Source organism: Rhineura floridana, chromosome 11, assembly GCF_030035675.1.
Source record: "Rhineura floridana isolate rRhiFlo1 chromosome 11, rRhiFlo1.hap2, whole genome shotgun sequence".
Lineage (NCBI taxonomy): Eukaryota > Metazoa > Chordata > Lepidosauria > Squamata > Rhineuridae > Rhineura > Rhineura floridana.
Window position 1 is genome coordinate 54930205 of NC_084490.1, and position 22428 is coordinate 54952632.

Here is a 22428-nt window from a genome sequence, read left to right on the forward strand (position 1 = left end):
ACCAAAACTGACAGATTCATCTATCCTACCTCAAGGCTGTACAGCTGCAAAATGTAGCTAGGGATGTGTGTACTTTCAACTACCAAAAAAATTATCTGATATTCAGAATAAGTTGTGCCATGCAATTACATTGTCAAATATTGTATCAGATGTCAATTTCTGTGTTTTGTTTGCCATACTTTTTATAAAAAATGTTATGAAGTGCAACTGAAACAAAGCTTAAGATATTTCCAGTAAGCTTAGCATACTCCGTAAGTACTTGAGTACTTATTTATTGTGGTTTATAAAAAAAGTAAATAACTCTCTGCATTTTTGTTTTTTTCCTGGCTTTTAGCAGGAAGTCTTGCTTCCTCTCGGAAGGAGCAATCTTTTGCACAGTTTATTACGCCTCAAACAAGAGACATGGGTCAGTGCATTACAGACTTGAAAAAGCCAGTAACTGCTTCTAATCTATTTCTGTGGCCTACTGCAAAATGCCCACTAAGGCATGGAACTTTGTTAACCTTAACACTCCCCTCTTGCTTTGTGTAGCTGACAGGATTGAGTGTCTCCAATGGAAAAGACCAGCTTGTGGTTTTCCATACAAAAGACAACAAGGACCTAATTGTCTGCCTCCTCAGCATGCATCCAGTCAGTGAAAGCAGGATTGGAGAGTTGATTGGAGTCTTGGCAAATCACTTCAAAAGGTGAGTTTGAGTGCTCATTACCAAGTAAAGGAGATAGAGATTTGCTTGGTCTGGGACTGCTTTTGGTCTTACTTGTTTAAACATTGGACATCTCTCTGGAGTCTGTCTCATAAGGACTTTCATAAACCCATATTTTGACCAGATGAATACCACTTTTTGGCTACCCAATAGATGTGGGAACGGTAAGCCAAATTTTAGATGTTTTGGCCCCATGTATCCATAACTGAAATGCTTTTCACATATGTGCTTCAGGTTTGAATAAGTATATAAGACCTGAATGAATGCTGATAATTGTCCTATGTCTGGAAAGTGTATATTTTGAAAAGGAATATGAAGCCTGAACTGGCATGTGCCCTTTAATTCTCAATAGCCTATTATGTTGGACCTTGTATTTTCCACTTGCATCCAGTAATTATGTAGATAATTTGAAAAGCTTTTGTCTTAATGTTCTTTCACACCCAGAAGCATTTTGAGTAGGTTAACAATAGCTGCTACTGCAGTGGCTCACTTATTTGTTACTCATCCTAGCTTTCCCTTAAGTGAATTTGAAGTTCAGGCTTTAAAGTATGGCCAGTTTTGGTCAGTAGGAGTCGGTGTCTTCTCCATAGCTAACAACACATGCCCTGGAGTTCAATGTCATGGATGTTCCAGCAGCTTTTATGTTGTGATGGATGGAAATCCAAAGTAGCCAATCTTTCTTTAACATTTTTGTTTCATAGTGGATCCTTGTCTCCTATATCTTGAAGAGGCATCCATAGTAGTCTGCTTTTCATTAAAACATTCCATAGGAGCCCAATGTATCCTGTGTAGAATCTTCAATCAGTCTTAAATTTCAATTAGTAGTAAACAATATTTGAGTGCTGCTTCCATTGTGCTGGGATTTCCCCCCAACAGTATATACCAAGAAAGTATGTGGAAATACTGCATGAAGCAAGCCTTGGCATCTGTCTAGTCCAGTGCTTGAGAACTGTGGTAGATCCTGCTTCTGTGCTGCAGGGAATTTTGAAGGAGCCCAGTAGAGGGAGCTAGTGAGGTGGTAGAAACAGCAATGATGGAAATCTGAGATACGCTAACTGTAATAGCTGGCTGTCAAAGCCCAATCTGACAAACTCCATAAAGAGACACTCCAGTCTTGCATATGGGAAACAGGTTTAATGAAAAGCTCAAAGCATACATTTAAATAAGGAATGCTAGACAAAGCACTTGGCTGATTGAATACTTCTCACCTGTGCTTAGCAAGCAATTCAAATATCTTAAAAAGACATTACACCACATCTCCTTTTCATAACAAAACACATAAAAACAATAAAATGATATTTAACATATCAAAACACAAAAATAAAAGAATCAAGAAGATCATTATAATGGGGCCAGAGGTCACCAGTACTTAGCCCACCGCTGAGGATGGTCTTTACCACCATCCTTTCTCAAGGGACATAGCCCCTAAATCTTATTTATTTATTATTTATTTATTATTTCGATTTATATACCGCCCTTAGCAAAAGTAACTCTCAGGGCGGTGAACAAACAAAGTAAAATACAATATATCATAATAAAAGACCACAAAAACATATACAAACAAACAACAAAAAACACGACAAAAACGAAATACAGCACAAATTAAAGAAAATATAGATTAAAAGATTAGAAAGGTTAACTAAACAATAGTCTCTACCTGATGCAGAGTTCAGGTTAATGAAACTCATACAAGATGAATCTTGCTAGTAAAATGACAGGTCTGCCTCGAGATATTACACGTACAGGAAGCCTTTCTTGAACTTGGGAAGCACATGTCTCCTGAGGTACGATGTTGTCCTCATTAGCATCTTTGGCATCACTTGCAGAAGGAGTGGCATTGTCAAAAGGATTGTTCAGTTGAGTATTCTGTTCCATGGCAAGAAATTCATCCTGCCCTGAACACATATCATCACACTTTTCAGATGTCTGCTGTTGAAACTTTAAATGGCGTCTGTTGCGCCGATACCTATGACCGTCTGGTGTCATTACTTGATACAAACAAGGCTGCTCACATTTCTCGGTAACAGTAGCAGGGAGCCAACCATTAGACTCTATCAATACTGAATCTCCTGCTTCTAGGGCCTTAAGATGCTTTGCTGTACGATCATAAAAGTGTTTTTGTCTATCCTGTATTTTCTGAAGACCCCTGCATACACCAATGGGTATCTTGGGATATAATAAATTAGTTGTTACTGGAAGTTTACTCCTAAGCATCCTGCCCATCAACGTTTGAGCGGGTGAATATAATGTTCCAGTGACTGGTGTATTGCGATATTCCACCAATGCCAAATGTGGGTCCACCTGAGCATCCTCTGCCTTTTTAATAAGCTGTTTAATAGACTGGATTGCTCTTTCAACCATTCCATTGGATTGCAGATACCCTGGGCTACTAAAACATTGTTCAAACCCCCAATCATAAGCAAACTGTTGAAACTCTTTACTAGCAAATGGCATATTATCACTCACAACTATCCTTGGAATTCCATGACGAGCAAACACAGTTTTAAGCTTAACAATCACAGTTCTTGCTGTCTTGTCAGGCAAGCTCAATACTTCTGGATACTTTGAAAAATAATCACAAGAAGAAAAGGAGAAGAACCATATTCAAAAATGTCCACACCCAACTTCTGCCATGGTAATTCAGGAATCTCATGTGGTTTAAGTGGCTCCTTTTGATTACGTAGAGCATACCGAACACAAACAGAACAATTTCCAACCACCTTCTCAATATTATTAGACATACCGGGCCAGTACATCAGTCCTCTTGCCCTAGCTTTAGTTCTCTGAATACCTTGATGGGAATTATGAAGTTGCGAGAGGACACTTTGTCTTTGAGACACAGGCATAACTACCCTGTCCCCCAAATAAACAATATCATCTTGACAATGTAAAGAGTCTTTTATAGGCCAAAAAGGCTTTGCAACAGGAGTAACATCTCTCAGATACTGTGGCCATCCATTCTTTATGGCTGTCACTACTTGAAGTTGAGGATCTTGTTTTGTGGCTTCCTGTATAGTAGCCGCCCTTGGATGCATGGCCAGTGTACAAGCAATTCTTTCTCTATCTGAGCATAATTTTGCTCTGATGAGCTAAGTGATTTCAAAACATAAGACACTGGTCTATTCTCCTGAAACAAACATGCTCCAAGACCATCTTTTGACGCATCAGCTTGTACAGTAACTGGTTTGGTAATATCAAAGTATTGGAGTACAGGTGCCTGACACAGTTGCTGTTTAATCAGTTCAAAAGCTTTCTGATGTTCTGGCATCCATTGAAACTATATATTCTTTCTTAACAAGTTTCGCAAGGGTGCTGTCAATTCTGCCTCCCATGGAATATATTTTGAGAGATATTGCACAGATCCCAAAAATCTGAGCACACCTTGTCTATCTTGAGGATGTATCATATCTTGGATAGCCTTGACTTTGTCATGAGCTGGTCGAACTCCCTGAGCAGTCACTGACCCATATATTTCACTGAGTCGACCTTAAACTGAATCTTATCCTTATTAAACTTGATATTCTCAGCACACGCTGTCTCCATAACTTGATTAAGAATCTGATCATGCTGTTCCGATGTCTCTGCTGCAATGATCATATCATCAGCTATCATGTACACCCCTCTTATATGGCCAAAGTTTTCCTGATTTTTCTGTTGGAACACCTCACTAGAAGATTTAAGTCCAAATGGCAAACGATGGAAACAGTACCTTACCCATGGTGTATTAAATGTACATAAGCATGATTGAAGGTTCATCCAGTTTCACCTGCCAATATCCATCTTTCTCATCTAAGATGGTAAAAAATTTCATTTCAGCTAAATGGCTCAAAACATCCTCTGTTGTAGGAATGGTATAATGCTGTCTACGAACTGCTTTATTCCAATCACGAGGGTCAGGACATATACGCAACTTCCCATTCTTCTTTTCTGTAATAACCAAACTACTGACCCACTCCGTAGGACCCATAACTCTAGATATTACTCCAGCAGTCTCCGTATGTCCCAAAGTCTCCTTTAACCTGTCCAATATTGCAAAAGGCACCTTCCGACATCCATGAATAACAGGAGCCACTGCTGGATCAATATGGATGTGGTGAGCACCCTCAAATTCGCCAAGACCTTCAAAAACATCAGAATATATGGCAAGCAACCGCTCTTGTGTTAAAAGTTCAACCATATGCACACTATCAACCCGATGAACCAAATCCAGAGTCTCACAGGCAGCCCTGCCCAATAATGGAAGAGAAGAGCTATCTATTACATAAAACAGTAATCTAGCTGCTCCTCTTGGGGTATGACAATCAAGGACAATAGTTCCCAAAGGCTTTATATGCGCTCCACCATAAACCACAAGCCTTATGTCACTTTTAGTTAACACTTTCTTGCCTGGGAACTCACGAAATATGTGCAGTGGCAAAAATTTGCCTCAGCTCCTGTATCCAGTTTGAATTTTACTGAAAGTCCTTGCAGAATTATGTCAACATACCATCCACCCACTTGGCTTGCAGCTACGTCAGTAGTCCCATGAGCTAATTCTCCTATAAACAAACTGTTTAAATCAAGCTCATGGGTTTGATGTCCCTGTTCTTTGTTGAAACTTGATGGTTTTACTTTACATACTCTGGCATAATGATTTTTTATGCCACATTTATGACAAATCTTTCCAAATGCTGGACAATTTTGAGGCTTATGCACTGTATCACAACAAGAGCACTTATTATTTCTGGTTTGTTCATATCTGCATTTAGATTGTGCCCTCTCAGGTCCAAGGGCCTGTACTGGAATCTCCTCACAATCCTTATCAGTTACATGTACTACATGCAACTCCTTGCCATATATTGAGGAAGTTGACATAGTCTGTAGTTGAGCTCTCGTTATTTCTTCTAGATGACATGTTTCAGTTGCTTTCTCCAGAGTAAGATCAGGGTCCCTCAGCAATCTTTCCTTTAATTTCTCCTCCTTCACACTAAATACGATCTTATCCCTTATCATATCATTAAATGCCGAACCAAATTCACAGTTACTGGCTGTAAGTTTAAGTTCAGTAACAAACTGTTCAATGGTTTCTCCATGTGTCTGTGAATGATTCCAGAAAGAATATAGTTCAAATACCACATTCTGACGAGGAGTACAATATATCCTAAATTGTTCAAGAACTTCTGCTACATCTTTTGGGCCCTCTTCAGAGAAAGTAAAAGTATTATAAACTGCCAGTGCTTCTTCTCCCACATAGTGCAACAATATAGCTACTTGCCATTTCTTAGAAACATTATCAACTCCAGCAGCAGTAAGATACAGCTGAAAAGCTTGTTCCCAGCGTTTCCAGTTCTCAGCCAAATTGCCTTGCAAAGCAAGTGGAGGTGGAGGCCGAAATGAGTCCATGTTTACAGCTACTTAAGCTGATAATTGTGTGCAAAAATACACCAACAATCCCTCACTCAGAAAAAAAGAGAGAGGGAAAAGAAATCCAAATCAACTTCTGACACCATGTGATAGTTGGCTATCAAAGCCCAATCTGACAAACTCCATAAAGAGACACTCCAGTCTTGCATACGGGAAACAGGTTTAATGAAAAGCTCAAAGCATACATTTAAATAAGGAATGCTAGACAAAGCTTTTGGCTGATTGAATACTTCTCACCTGTGCTTAGCAAGCAATTCAAATATCTTAAAAATACATTACACCACACTAACACTGCCTTTCTTGATTCTGTCCAGCCAGCCCCTTTAGTCAGATGGGACAATCTTTACCTATTCGTCCACTATGACGTTATTCAGGGTATAGTTCAGTAAAACAATCTATATGGCCATCTCACACGTTCCCAATAATTTATTTCTTTCAGTTGATAAGTCTTCATTAACCTAAGTCAGTATTCGCTAACACTTATCCTCCAGACCAGAAAGTGTACCTGGAACCAGGAGTTTGTAAACTAACTCCTTCCAAGTGTTCAGGGCCAAGCTCCATAATAAAGGGTGCTATCAAGTAGTAATAGCCTCATGGTTATGAAGCATAGCTGGAGCTGGAGCATGATAAAAAGAAATGTTACTTGAAAAGTTTCGCTAGGATATCTTACCAATTAAAAAAAAAGTTTAGATGACCAATTTCCTGAAAGGAGAGGAGCATTAAGAAATCTTTGTTATGGTGGTATTGTCTTCGCATCTTGTCATGACAGACAACCAGTGTCATGTGACTTCAGGAAGTGTGTGGAGATGACAATATCAGGAGGGGAGAAAAATAGGGTCCAGCTATTGAAAAAACAAAACAAATCTCTGGCTTGATGGACCCATCTTCTAACTTCCCTAGTAATGTGGGCTTCAGACCAGTTTGCCACACCTGTGGTGGGAGCTAGAAGATTCTTTTCACTGCAGCTGCTCTATAAACTCTTCTGAAGCCAAAAATGTTTTCAGCAACTTCCTTAAGGGAAACCTGGAATGTCAGCTCTCCACTCCCATTTTTAAAAAGGTTCATATTGCATAGCAACTCTAGACAGAAGTGCTTTTTGTCCCTCTTCTGTAGTCTAGTTTAATGTGTTTTTTGAACTGGGATTGTGACAATGTATATCTTGCAATGCTTAATTGCTACGTCCTGTTGCTTAGAATCCCAATGTGCACGAGTAATGCCTCACTTTTTGAAGTTGCCTCACCCAGTCCAAGAGCTCCGGCTCTTAACTGTGTCCCTGATTCCTGTCCTGAAGGCTTGCAAACTTAAGAGCAAGAAATAATGAAAGCAGGGAATAATTGGAAAGACAGAGTATAAAATTAAAAAGTGAACATACATTTCTGCAATGATGGTATGTGTGGAGAGGCGGGCAACTAGATGGAAATATGCGGATCTAGCCACAAAAAGTCTGTCTGGTACTTGAGCCATATTCATCTCTGTGGTACCCTACTGGATGTGGCAAGAGAGCAGCTGTGCTGGGACATCATGCTAAACTGTGGTTTAATGTGACATGCACAACCACAGCAAGCCTCAGGCTCATGCACTCCCCACCCTCTCTCCACCTGCATGGCCAGGAGAACTTCAACTCATAGTCTATGAAGCTGGCATGTTTCAAGTAAACATAGTGTAACCCACAATCCCCAGCAAAGTTGAAAAGATAAGCCATGTTTAAAATAAACCAAATGTAAAAGTTTTTGAAATCCTCCTCCTGGCTGTGCAGGAAGAGAGGGGTGTGTCTGGTGGGGGAGTACATAAGCCTGAACCTCACTACAGGTCATGCATGTCTCATTAAACTATGGTTCAGTGTGGTATGCAAACACAACCAGTGTTTTTTTTTTGCTGGAAATCTACTTTCTAGCTTTCAGGTTTGATAAAAAATGTTTTCAAAATATGAAGCCAATATCTGCTTCAGCAGGGATGAGCAGCTGTTTGACCCTAAGGATCATACTATGAAGAGATTTGAGGGGCTACAGGTAGTTTTCCAAATTGTAACTTAAATAGAAGCCTTGGACATTGTTGTCCTGGACATGACCAAATTGCAGCTTTTGAGCACATATTTGTATTTTAAGGGACACATTTAAATGAGTGAAATGCAAGTCAGCCCTCCAAAATCCTGATAAATAGACATAAGAAATTAAAAGAGCATTTGAAAAAAATGAAACAGATCTCCTCTTGCTGCCTCGGAGCACAAGTGGATGCTTTGTAGGTCACCAGTGCTCACAGGAATTATCTTGCTGTCTTTCGTGTGTTGAACTCGTTGGTGCATAAAAATGGCTTTTGGGTGATGGGGAACCTATTGACAATTCCTCTGCTTCTGGTCAAGATGGAGAGAAGAGGATTGGGGAGTGGGTTACACAGTGGCACAGAATATTTTGTGCCTAATAGAGACTCCCTCTCCTGTTGGCTCACCTTATCCCTTGCATATAAAGATCTTCAGATATATCAGTCAAAACAAATTATGCTTGCCAGATGCTTCTGTGTAATGTTTGCTCAGTGTAGTGTACACATGCTCCTCCCTTTGTTTTTTCCATTTTATCATTCTCCTTTGAATGGGGTCAGTTTAGCAGGCCTTTTCATAAACAAGTGACACCCAAACTAATGTGAACCACCTGCACGTGTCACGCTAGCTGAGTCAGCTTAAGCTGTTGCAGGTGAGCAAAGTCTTGGGCCACTGAATTGGCATTGCGTAAGAATTGTTGCTTGAGATGACAAGTGAAACTAGAAGGGTTGGTATTGAGTGATGGATGCTGAAGGTTCAGGAAAAGGAAATGGGTGAAGCAACTGGGCGCAGAGACGAGGTAGATACAGCCAGCAGCTATTGCAAAATCATTTGAGATAAAGATTAACCAGCTGTGCACATGATGGCTTTTTGTTTTGCAAATGGAGATTTTGCCTTAGCTAGGGCTTGCTCTCACTTAACTTGATATTTTCACAAACAAGGTGATAGTGTTTTTAAGCATTCTCATCAAAAGTACTTTTAGAAGTTCCATCCTCACTCCTATGCTCCGAAAACATAGAGGGGCCTATGTGTTCAACAAGCAAAGAGTATGTTCAATCAAACAGAGCTGGTTTTATATTGTGGTTAAGAGTGTGAGCCAGGATTTCTGTCTCACATTTCACCTTAGCCATGAACTCTGTGGTCTTAAGCAAGTCGCTGTGTGTACACCTCAGACCCCCCCCCCATCAAGTGCAATATGAGGAAAATAACTGACATCACTTACAGAGTTGTAAGGTCCACAGAAATCCCCAAATGTGAAGCACTGCATGTGCTAAGGCTGCAGTCCTATTCATACTAGCCTAGAAGTAAGCCCACACACAGTAGGCCTTTCTTCTCAGCAGGCATGCTTTGGATTGCACTACACATGGCATCTGAATGCTAAGTGTTAATATTTATTACTTATGCCGCTTCTGTTCATATGCCCAAATGCCATCTCTGCTCTCAGTCAAGAGCAACCTCGAGGTACGTATCATGCATGGATAGAGATCTTGTGGCACTCTAGATATGGTTGGACTTTGACTCCCAGCATAGCCAATGGTCAGGGATGATGGGAGTTGTAGTCCAGCAACATCTGGAAGACCATGGGTCTCCCATCTTCATTTTAGTGGGTTTATATGTCCTTGCCACTTGGACTTGGTTGAGATTCATTCTCAATTTGTGGAACTGCTTGGATTTCTTTAAATGTACCTTTAATATTACCCAACCCTTCACCTTTAAAATCCAGATAATGGTTTTAAAACCCTTAACCTGTACAATCACAGAAGCATTTGTACTAAGAAAGTTTTCATCAAAATTTACCTTCCTTTTTCCTTTTTTAACCTTGAGTATGGGTTACTTCCTCCTCCTCCATTAAGCACTGCCCTTGAGAACAGTATGGATACCAAATGAGCTCATACTTGAATACTTTCTTCTGCAGTCTGTTCAATAAGTAAAAGCGTCAGGATTAACTTTTTTTTACTTGCACAAGGCTTCCTCTGTATTTGAGAAGAAATACTGGACATGCTGCTGAAGGGGAATGTGTATAATGTCAGTGTCTCTTTGAGACATATATAGAAACATGGCAAGGGCTATAATTTCCTCTTAATGCTAATAAGCAAGCATCTTTCTGAGGAAATGACTCTGCCGAAGTGCAGAACACCTCCACACAAAAGAGTGTTTGGAAAACTTGCTAATGTCAGACTTATTTGTCACTTAAGAATTTGTATATTGTTGGAAAGCTGTTTTCCACTGACAGTGGATGTCAGTAAAGGAGGCAGCCAGATCCCTACTAATGACAGGGTCTGGTCTACAGTTAACAGAATTTTTTGTTGTGTGAACAAGAGTATGTGATACAAAGCAGCTTATCAAAAAAAGATCCTAAATACCCCTTTAAATATGTTTTTCATTTTAAATTTCTTTTTTTATCTGTACATTGCAAGAGCAACTTATAAAGAAAGTACCCTGAAATTATTCCATAAATTATCACAAATAATTTAGTCATAGAGGTAATGCTGAGGGACAGTTCAGAAGTAATAGTCAGTGTAGTAAAACCATTGTTTACTAAGATAAGCGTCATCTACACAGAGGTGCCTCCTGTCCTTCCCTCACATGCTGGCTTTGATGCTTCAGCCATGGTAACCCACAGTTTCCTGTTCCATCTGAAATGGGAAACTGTGGCTTAATTTTGATTTACTAGCCATGATATAACCCTGGCTTCAGCCTTGTTAGTAAACCAGGATTAAACAATAGTTTCCCAGTTCTGCTGCAATGGGAAATGATGGTTTAACAAATCACTATAGAAACATCTACTCCACTATGGGAGTGGAGGAGCAAAGGGGGAGTACACAGACACAATCCTTGCTCTCAGCTTAATACACCATGCTTTTACTAAACTGAGATTGTTAACTTCTGAATAAGACCACTTAGATAAAGGGCAAGCAGATTAGAGGATGTGAAAAGATTTGATGGAACAACGTTTCTAAATGCCTGCATGGTTGGCTATAGATTTGTTTGGTGGGGAAGCCTGTTCCACAACCTTGCAGCTATTATTGAGACACTGTTCTGGCATCCCAGAGATTTAACCTTTCTTAAGTAAAGGGAACCTGACTTCTTAGTGTCTTAAAAACAAAAAACTGTGCACATGCCAAGGCAACTAAAATCCAAATTCCGTGTTTGACATAATGAGAAGTCTGCATTTGTTTATGGCTGTAATCCTAATAAACCTGCTCACTAGAGAATAAGCCTGTTGAGCTCAATACCTAATGTGGCATTAGCTTTTGTGGACTAGAGCCAATGATTGGATACATAGACGTGTTCATCGTAGTAGATAGGTTATATACCCTGTGAACATGGAGAAAGATGATGAGTTCTTTGAAATTGGAGAGGCTAGAGAGGGAACTCAATGTTGTATGACTAGGTAGGAGTATTGGACCTAGCACATGGATGCCTCCAAACTAAGGCTCCATTATCCATGGCACGTTGCTGGCTGACAGTACCTTTGACAATGTCTTCTCTAGGATCCACATTTTCTCACAAGTTGCCTCCTCTTTGTCCAATAGAGTGTTTCTGGTGTTGCTGTGGATTTGAGACACCGCTCCCTCCCATTCTACATAGATAACCATTGAACAGTACCAGCAAGTTGTGTTACTGCTCTATAAAAAATTGCATGGAATGCTATAAGCATGTAGTTTGCGTGAGTCCGAAGGTTCTCAAGGTGGCTGGTTTTGCTGCTAGTTTTCCTAGCTACCTGCTGCATCAGGAGCCTTTGTGCATACTTGGAAACAGATGGTGGTTGATTTGGCTACTCTAACCAGAGTTTAAATTCACTGACAGCAGCATTATGGACCTGTCAAAAGATCCATCTGCCCCAAGCAGCTGTCCTGGCATTTGCCTGTCTGCTTCCTTGGGAAATTTGGTGCTTTCTTGTTCTCAGGCAGACACATAACTTTGTTCCTACTGCTGTTTTATTGGGATGGGAATGAAACAAGGACCATCTGCCTGGTAACTTTAATCAGAAAAGTTTCTTCCCCCCTCCCTATCTCTACAAGCCATTTCCTATCTTTTTAGCAGCTCTTTTTGTGGTTAGGAAAGTATACCTATTCTTTCCATGTTATTCCTACCTCTGTACCAAAGTTTCTGTTAAAAAAAAAAGTCCAGGAATGCATGTACTTCGTTAACTGAGGTATTACTGTATTTTATCTTAGCAGGTATCCGTATATGTGTTGATGTTTTGTGTGTGAGGCTCATCCATTGCACTGCGGGTGTGCTGACCCCTGCGATTTCCCCAAATGCGGGAAACTTGACTGCATAATTTGTTTTTAATTGTTTTATATATGCAGTTTTATGTTTTATTGCATTGTAATTTGCTTTGAGATGCCACATTGGAAGATATTCATAAATGAGATTAATAACCGTGGGCATCAGAAATGACAATCAACGATCAATAAATGCAAATAATTAATAGGCTTCTTGTGTTAAGATACGTGGTGATATTTTCATACTTGCGTGAAGTGTAGCAAGTCTTGGTGAATCCCTTGATCTTGCATTTGCGCATTCTTGTGTTGTATGTTTTGCACCCACACATGATCATCAGTTCTTCTGGTAAAGGTGCATGGTCACAGAACACTGTCCATTTCTTTCCAGCTGTAGTTCAGTGAATTCAGCATATAGTAATAATGATCCAGCAGGCTGAGACTCTCTATAATAGCAAGGAATGCACTGAAAACTGAAAGCTTGAAAACCGAAAGCTTGAAAAACAGTAGTATATAGTATACCTTTTTATAATCTGGTATAATCATACATGTGTATATCCCATACTTTTTTAAAAAAAATTAGACAACTGGGATTGAAAAATATTGACTGTCTCTCTGGGCCAAGTAACCCTTGCTCAAAGCACCTGACGCTGCGCCCTTGCTGTGTCAGTTTCAAGACTGGAGTAATGACTCTGACTTGCATAATTTGCAAGGCATTTCAGGTGCTTTTGAAGTGCCAAGCATTTATGAGAATAAGTTAATGAGGTCTTCAGCTCCTCATACAGTGATTCATACCTTGTGTAGAAAGTACATCAATTCTCCTATATTCCTTTGAGCCAGCCAAAAACAAAAAAAAACCCAGAAAAACTTAATTGCTTCTCCCATTCTGCCAGATTTGTGGAATAGTTTTCCATTCATGCCCAGGCTTTACTGCTGCAACCAAAGTGCCTCAGCTTGGCATGTCTTCATTTATTTTTTGTGCTGGAGGGAGCAAAAACACTTAAATATGATCCAGTGGCCAAGTGGGTATACCATGTCTATAGACTTGGTTTGGAATAATGAGGGCTGTTACCTTGTTACAGACCACTCTGTCTCTAGTGTTTAGGGATAACTTCCCTTCCACCAGTCAGTATTTTAATTTTGTAACTGAGAAATAGCATTCTCGAGTTTGAACTATAGACTGCATTCTTACTCACTGTTTCATCTTCAGGAGATCAGCTAATCCCCATTGTTCAAGTGACCCAGAAATTGGCCACTATGAGAACAGGATGCTGGACTAGAAGGGCCACTGGCCTGATCCAGCAGGCTCTTCTTATGTTCTTATGTTCTTAAATGGAATAGATGCTTAGAACCCATGGTAAAACTTGGGAAACTAAAAGTAAATGTGCAAAAACCACAGGGTGAATTATTCCTTAAAGCATGTTATCCCAGGCCAGTGCCAGATTTCAGGAAGTTTCAGGTAGTTTGATTACCATGCTTTGTATCATTATAGTTACTAAGGTTATGTATGCTGTTATGCATACATTATTTGCTCAGACTTGCATTGTGTTACTGTGTTTATAGTTGCACCATGTCTGTAACAAAATCCATGACGTAGTGCAACTGTGGCCCAAATGAGAACTCACAAAAATATTTATTTTTATGGATCTGTTGATTTTTATTGCATCTTTATTTTTAACTTTTGTAAACTGCCCTGAAGATTATTGTCTGTTAAAGAGCAATATAAAAATCTGATCAATGAACAAATGTGGAGCCTTAGCATTTGGAAGTATAGTAATGCATCATTGCTCTGTAGCAGTGCATGCTTTTGAAATGCCTCTGATTCTGGAACAATGTAGTAAACAAAACAGTTTCACCTGCCTGTTACACACAGTACTTATAACCTTGCCCATCAGTAGCCTCTCCAGCTGCCTGCCAGAACTTAACCTCTTTCCTTGCCATATCTGCTACTTCACATGTTCTCTTGCTGAACCCCCAAACCTCACTGTATTTTTGTTTCACAAGCTATTCATTCTGCAACCTAGTAAGTATCAAGGATCTAAAGCAGGCAGGAAAATGTGCTTGTGTGTGAGGGTGTTTTCCTCTATTTTCCCCCAATTTCTATTCATGAGGAGTCAGCAGATAGCTCAGAAAACTGGGTCAGACATAACTCATCTCTTCAAGCCCTGCTCAGGCCTTGTATGAGAAGTGACAGATATTTGTCAAATCATTAATAGTGGCATTTAAACCAGATTCCTAGCTGTTCTTTCATGCTTAACCTGTCAGCTCTTTTAAACATTCTATGCTATGTGATGTGGTATATTAACTTAGTTTGTTATTAGGCGTGAAATATAACATCAGTGTGGTTACTGTTTCTCTTTGCATGAAATATGGTGGATTCTCTCTGTTGGGTAAAGATTCACTTAATGAGTTTCAGGGTTGTGTTGGCCAACGCTTTGTGAAGCATCAGTCACAGGACTGAAAGCTATGCTATTAAAATGGGAAAACCCTCTTCTCCTTGGCCTCCTTTGGATTCTGCAGGCACTTCTATCTACTGTGAGTGCTTTCAAGGAAAGCTAGGGAGGGCTGGTAGCTGTGTTGAACATGCGGGTGCCTGTGACGGTTGGATGCACATTAGATTACTCCCCCCACCAATGGTGTGTGGACATATCACACTCTTTTTCCTTGAGAAGGACTTGAAGACTAAAATGTATTCAAAACCTAAGTGTAGTCAGGACAGACTGTCCAATTATGCAGAAAAGCCCCAAGTAGAGCAGCTGGTAAGGGTTACATTTTTGTTCAATTTAGTTTTATCACCTGGCCCCTTTTTTAAAGTATTTTGTATGCCTTTTGTAGTATTATTATTTTTATTGAATTTATATCCCCCCCTTGCTCCCAAAGGAGCCCAGGGTGGCAAACATAAACAAAACAATCTAACAAGAAAAAAAGATTAAAAATATTCCAAAACACAAATACAATTAAAAATATTCTAAAACACAGTTAAAAATATTCTTTCAACAGTGATCTTCAGGTTACCAGGACCAAGTCCCTTTTATATAGAAAATCCCCGTTCTTTTTACTGCAGGGAGTATTATTTCGACTGCTTATTTGTTTTGAAAGACAAAAGAACTCTGATGACTAATGAATTACTGTACAGGAAGTCTACTTTCTGTGTGACTGGAAAGATTAAAGTTGGGAGCAAGTAGACAGTGGCACCCTTGTGACACTGATAGAGAAATCCCCATTTCCCCACATTGCTCAGTAACTACTTTGACTAAACAATTCAGTGCATAACCTTGGTGCCAAAGACATGTCTGGAACCCTCCTGTGATCAGCAGGTTTTCATAGACTCTCAAGTTTGATGTGTTAAAACAGCAAGTGACTGGGACCTGCCTAGGCATGCCTGTCTCCTCCAGTCTTCTCTTCATTCAGAAACTGAAAATTCTAGCTTGCTGCCACACAATAGACTGCCAGAAATGTGACTGTTCATGATACCAGGTGAAAGCTTGGAGATCTCAAAATGGTAATAGATGACAGGTGTTCATTCAGCATACAGAAAAAATGGTGTCTAATTTCTGTGCCAAGAAAGGCCATATTTTGTACTTGAAACTCCTGAAACTTACACAGATTTTTTAAACTTTGTATAAAATTGCTCCATGTAGCTTTTGCAAGTGCTGCTTTCATGTGTTCAAATGTTTTCTCACAACCATGAGAACTAAATCTTTAGTTAGGACTAAGCTAAATGCACTTGCTGTATTTTGGAAACATTCTTGGTGTCACTTGAGCAATCCTTATACTAGGTGTACATTGGAGGCGTGGAGTCAATGGCATCAAAAATTAATATTTAATTAATTAATAATTAAATTAAATTGATTAATGAATGAAATTAAACCATCTTGCTTGACACTTCTGTCCCCTTTTCAAGCCATTGATAAAGAACCTCTTTCTGTATTGCTAAATGGAGCAGGTTTCTTTTCTCTGCGTGATTTTTACTCTTAACAATAATCCTTTGACTAAGATCCAGTTGGCAGCCTGTGTCTGTTTCAATTGGACTTGGCTACTATTAGCCATTTTATGTCCTTACCAGAAGTAAAGGCATGGCATGCAGAACACTGAAACTGTTTAGAGAAATTTGTTTTAGAGTTCTTAGACAATTATAAAGGGATGGTGGCTTCCAGGTTCTATTCGCTATTATTGGATGTACAGGTTTCCCCTTTTGAAAGTCTTCAGGCAGTATGGGAAACTGATTGTGGAATGGAAATTGATTAGGCCCGATGGAATCAGATTTGGTCATTGCGCCCCTTCTGATTGGTCTCTGCTAATGTCCAAGATAACTCTTTGAAAGTAATCCACCAGTGGCATTATAGTCCGGTTTGCATGTCTCATGTGCTGTGATTGGGTTCTCCATTCTGTTGGCAGGGCTGTTCAAAATGGGGCACCTATTATATGATTTGGGACTGTAAATATATTTATGAGTTCTGGGATTTAGTTGTTAAGGAAATACTTTTAATTATTGGTTGGGAGGTATCTTTGGACCCTAGGTTGTTTGTTTTCTATTTTTGATTATCAAAACATGGACATACCTTGTAAGACATTGATTACAGTATTCATCTGTTGGCAGCTGTGAGACTGGTGGTCACCCAGGGCTGGAAGGATGCCTCGACCTACTCACTGGATAACTGGTTTAGAAAGTCCTTTTTTTGTAGCTGTTTCTGAAAAGATAACCCCCCAGTTGCATGTGATGAGGGGGGAAGTGGATTCAGCAGCATTTTAGGAAGTGTGGTGGCCCTTTGTGACCCATATAACTAGGCAGGTACATGGATGGACAGTCCCCAGGAAATGTGATTTTATTTGGAGCTCCTGATGATGATGTATTTTGACATTTTCTTTGGATTTCCTGATATATTATGAAGGTAGCAATGAAATTATGAAATTATAAACAACCTTCCATTGTATGAATTATTAAGATGTAGTACTCTCTAAATGTCTGTTGTTGTTTTTTACCTGATTATTGTAATGTAATTCTGTGTATCGTATGGAATGTGGAAAATAATAATAAACATTTAATATTTTTTTTAAAAAAATTGCTCCCCTCTTTCAAGATTTTTGGCAATAAGGTTCATTTGTTTACCTAGATGTTTACAACTGGAAAGGTATTGAGCTCTCACCTGCTATCGCTCTGCCTTTAGCAGAGGAAGACATGTTTTATCAGTCACACTCTCTATAGCAATGCTGCTGTTAGGGACTTTGCTTTATTCTTTGTGCTAGCTGGCCAAGAACCAGGCATGTTTTAATCCCCAGACTGTATTTGACAAAAGATGTAACTAAAACAAGAATACGTTTACTTCCATTTTTCTAGTGTGTGATTACAGATTATTGTTCTTCAGTTCATATTACTCATTCAGTCTCTTTATTACTACAAATAATGCTGCCACAATATCCACTATTAAATACCCATCCAACTCTAGCCCTCTCAAAAACTCTTCCGTATCCCTCCAAACATCAAGCCCTTACTGTCAAATGTCATCTCTCAAATAAAAACCACCCCCCATTCTCTCAGCCAATCACACACAACATTCACCAATCCATCTCACTCAGTCCCCCTTCCTTTACTAACACCTACCTATAGTATAACCTAATACTAACCTCTACCATAAATATCATGATATATACATATTGAAGCATCACAGAAAGTGCTTCCAGGTTTTTCTGAATGCTTGGCCAATGATGAAATTGATCAGAAACTGGCACATCCTGTCATCAGTTTCTGCCAAGGTCTCTTATTGTAGCTGTGTAGAGAAGGTCAGGCTTAGAACAGTGGTTCCCAAACCTTTCCCCCTGTGGACCATTTGAAAATCACTGAGGGTCTTGGTGAATCACTTAATGGTTTTTCTGCCAGTTGTAGCAATTATTATACACTGTACTAGATGCTGTAAGACTTGTCATTATGTTTTATTGCTTCTTTTAGTTCTTCATTGTATAACAATTTGAATTCTGCAGACCACAGTTTGGGAACCCTGGCTTAGCATATCTTGAACCACCTGCATCTCTGCCTAATTTGTTCCTATGCTGTTTTTGCTACTCTTTGTGGGTCTTGCAAACCTGATATTTCAAGCAAAAGAGTAATGGTCCTACTCCTCTCCCTCCCTCCTTCTCCCTCTCTCTCTCTCCCTCTCTCTCTCCCTCTCTCTCTCCCCCCCCTCTCTCTCTCCCCCCCCCTTTTGAAATCAAACCCCATATGCTCTCAGAGGCATTATTAATTTTCTTATGTGAGTTTTTGTTCAGGACTGCATCGCTAAGGGTTACTTTAATGGCTGGATCTCAATTTTCTTGCACATTTTAGCTCTTGCGTATCATGCCACAGTCACCCTTTCATAACTAAAAACTGTAAAGTAGTAGCACTATTCCAGATTATTCTTACCTGGTGAAATGTTATTAAAACACTTAGTGCAATTATAGAAATGGAATGTATTTGGGGACCTGAAAATGAGAGCGATACACTTAATCTCAAGTCACTGAATAGGAACTAAAATCTTGTCCAGATAGTTCTGCCTTTCTTCATAATATATTGGTTTGAGGGGGAAATGACTCTCCTTTTCTCTGTCCCCATAGCCTCTAGACAAAGTGCTTTGATGTCACAGAATGTGTAGAAACTGCTGAAGGAGAAAAGTAGCTATGAAATGTCAAGAGGAAGTGATATTACTTCTGTTAATGAAGTGGAAGCTGGGTTTGGCTTGGACTGAGTAAAAGGCAACACAAGGCCCTTGGGATAGGAAGACCGGTGTGCCTTTGAGAAGTGAAGGTGAGAGAAGCCAGGCTATTGTGGACTAGAAAGCCAAGAGGGGCAGGAAGACTAGAAAGCTATATTTGGGGAAGGGCTGAATTTTGCATAGACACCTGAATTGTCTGCCCAACCTTTTTTCTGCATGTCCCTGGTACTCATAATACTGTACTTTTCCACATATTTGAGGAAATGTAGAAGATCTAACTAGCCAGTTTGTTAAATTGGGGTGGAGCTTGCTGTTGGCTAAATACCTGTGAATTTCTTGATGTGAGAGAAGTCTTATTTCCTAGGCTGATCCTTGGTCTGGGTTATTTTATCGCTTACAGATTTATTATTGTGGGTGGCAGGGATAAACAAGAGATAATGTTTTGTTGTTTTCTAAAAAGAGAATATGCTTATTTCATATTTCAACTATACATACTTAGCTTAGTTAATTAGGAGGTTAGCTTAATTAGGGGGTTGTACTAAATGCTTCATAGAAAAAGGGGGTTGAGGAGCAATTTAAAAGAAGCAGAAAAGATGGCACCACATAGGGGTTCTAGGACAGCAAGGGTGAAGGGGTAGAGGCATTTGAGGGAGCAGGCGATCTTTGGATGGCTAGTTCTTCCAGCTCCATCAGCCATAAAGTCAGGGCAAGGGCCTCTCAGGCTATAAGAGCAAAGTGAGTGGCAAGGCCATGAAGGGCTTGTAAAGGTGAAGATGAGGAGTTTGTACTGGATCTAGGAGCAGATGGGAGGTGCAGGAATTTCAGGAGGAGTGTAAGATCAAACCATTGAGAGAGATGATTGTTTTTGCAGAAGAGTGCTGGATAGAAATAAGGGGACCTTAGAGGTGAGCTTAGGACAGGGCAGCTGCTCCTTTGTCACAAGACACATGAGCAGTGGCTGCCAGATTTCCCTCTGCTGGAAAAATTTGGAATGCTTGCAACTTGGTCAACACAAGGAACAAAATGCGGCCCATAATACAAAAGGGAAGGAGAAGCTGTAGGACCATTTTACTCATAGGATCTGTTTGATTGCTACTTTGGTGGGCAGAATGTGCAGGGGAGTTGCCTTCCCCATAGCATGAGGTTTGGTTCCCTTGTTTGAGTCATCTAAAGCTTTTTGCTCTGTTTATACCTTTTCTACAATGCACTTGCCTTCTTGAACACTCTGGTGTGGCTTAGATAGGTAGATCTGTTGAGGTTGGGACATGGTAGATAAAATGACTATCAAGACAGGTGGTTTGACTTAGCTGTCTCGTTGTCTCCTCCAGTTCTCTGGTTCTAGGTTGGGGTAAATATGAGGAAAGAAGAGCGATCTGACTGAATTTGTGTGTTCATGCCTCTTTTTTTTAAAAAAATGGGGAGGTTAGGAATGGATGAGCAGCAATATGGATTCCCACAGAAAAGTGTATGTCAGCCTTTCCCAACCCTTTGGGTCCCTAGCTGGACTACAGTTCCCATAATTCCTGACCATTGGCTGTGCTGGCTTGGGCTAATGGGAGTTGTAATCCAGCAACATCTGGGGACCCAAAGGTTAGGAAAGGCTGGTGTATGTGTTATAGGCCCCTTCCATGCAGCGGTGGCCTCCACTCTATTCTTCCTATAAAACCACCTAGCATGTACACCACAATCTCTTGTCCTGAAGACAAGATCTCTTTATTAGTCAAAGACTTACCATGCAGATAGCTGCTAGGTAAGCAATGTGAGCCAAACTATAAAGCTAACCTATTTTTGCCCGCCCTTTAGCACAATAGCAAATAGTTCTGAGGTGCCTATGGCAGGGTCCTGCGTCGGCAGCAGAGGTTATCCTTAGCATGTAGAAAGTCCCAGGTTCAGTCCCTGGCATCTCTAGTTAAAAGGGAAAGGGCCATAGTTCAGTGGAATAGCACTGTGTTCAGTGTTTACCCAGGCACCTGATGGCTGAAGGGAGACTGTTCTTGGCAACCTGGAGATCACTGGATGAAATAATGTTTTTCAATGGTAACTGTGTTTTAGAATGTTAACTGTTTTTTTGAATACTTTTCTTTTTGTTGCTATTGTTTATTATGTTTGTCACCCTGGGCTTGATTAAATAATAATCATAATAGCAGCATTTGTTTTGCAAGTAGAAAGTCCCAGGTTTTGTTCCTGGCACCTCCAGGTAGAGTCGGCAAAACTCCTGCCTGAAACCCTGGAAATCTGCAGCCAGTCAGTGTAGACAATGCTCAGCTGGATGGACCAATGGTCTGCCTCGGTATAAGGCAGCTTCCTGTGTTCTTATATATGTAAAGGGATATTGGGCTGCAGAACTGAACTGAAAAAAACTCTGCTTGAGACCCTGAAGAGCCACTGCCAGGTGGAGGGAGTGTGCTTGACCGGGAGGGAAGACAAATGTTCTGACTCTGTATAAGGTAGGATGTGTAAGTGGAAATACAATTGGAAAGCAGACAGGTAAGTTTGATGAGAGATCTTAGAAAGCTGAGCAGCCTGAATGTGGCTCATGCTATGTGGCATTGTACTTTGCTGATTCATAGGAGGTGGAGGCGGCATCATGGATTGACTTGCCTGTCTGCAGTCCTGTTTGTACTGTGAGAACCAAGTTGGGCGGTGGCACAACCAGGTTAATGGCACAAGCCCTGTGGGAACTGGCATCAATTTCTGACTTGTTAATTTTCTCCAGAGCAACCGTTGTTGGTGCAACACCGGTATTTCAAAGCAATGACCTGTTGGGCTTGTAATACTGTCAAAGAGCACAGTCAGCCACATTAGAACATAGTGAGGGATTGGGAAGGCATACTTTAATATGGAAAAGAGCTGAACGCTCCCCAGTGAGCTGCCCCTGACATTATCTCCCACCTCCCTTCCCCCCTCCCTTCCCCCCTCCCTTCCTCCCTCTTCCCCCCCCTCTCACTTTCTCAAATAAAGATTTCAGAATTCAAGATTCTGAAGCTAAAGAGATCCTACTTGGGGCATTGAAAGATGCCACAGAACTGCTACATTTCTGTAACATGTACATCATCTGGGGGCTTAGCAACATTAGCTACTACAATCAAGGAGCACCTTGTCTCTGTATTAAAGCCTAGCTAATCAGTTGCTTACGACTGGAGCAGGCATTCAGGTGGACAGAAAGATTATCCATGCTAATATGTCAGGCTGTGGTGTGGGCTGCTGCTGGGAGGAAGGGTGGGATACAAATTAAATAATAAATAAATAATGAAAGATTAGTATTTACAACTGAGCCCAGAGTTATACTTGAAAATCTTTATTAGCGCTGAGCCCAGAGTAATGCCTGGAAGTCTTTCAGTGCTGTATACCTGACTGTGTCCTCTCAA

General features: G+C 40.3%; 1 protein-coding gene across 1 annotated transcript in view; it reads left to right on the plus strand.

The window, feature by feature from the left end:
- The window catches only part of MYO1D (myosin ID), a 178239-nt gene that overhangs the window by 120391 nt on the left and 35420 nt on the right, over window positions 1-22428 (plus strand). The window contains exon 21 of the mRNA XM_061588024.1: window positions 532-686. Coding sequence (XP_061444008.1) covers window positions 532-686 — 155 coding nt within the window. The remainder of the gene's footprint in view (window positions 1-531; window positions 687-22428) is intronic.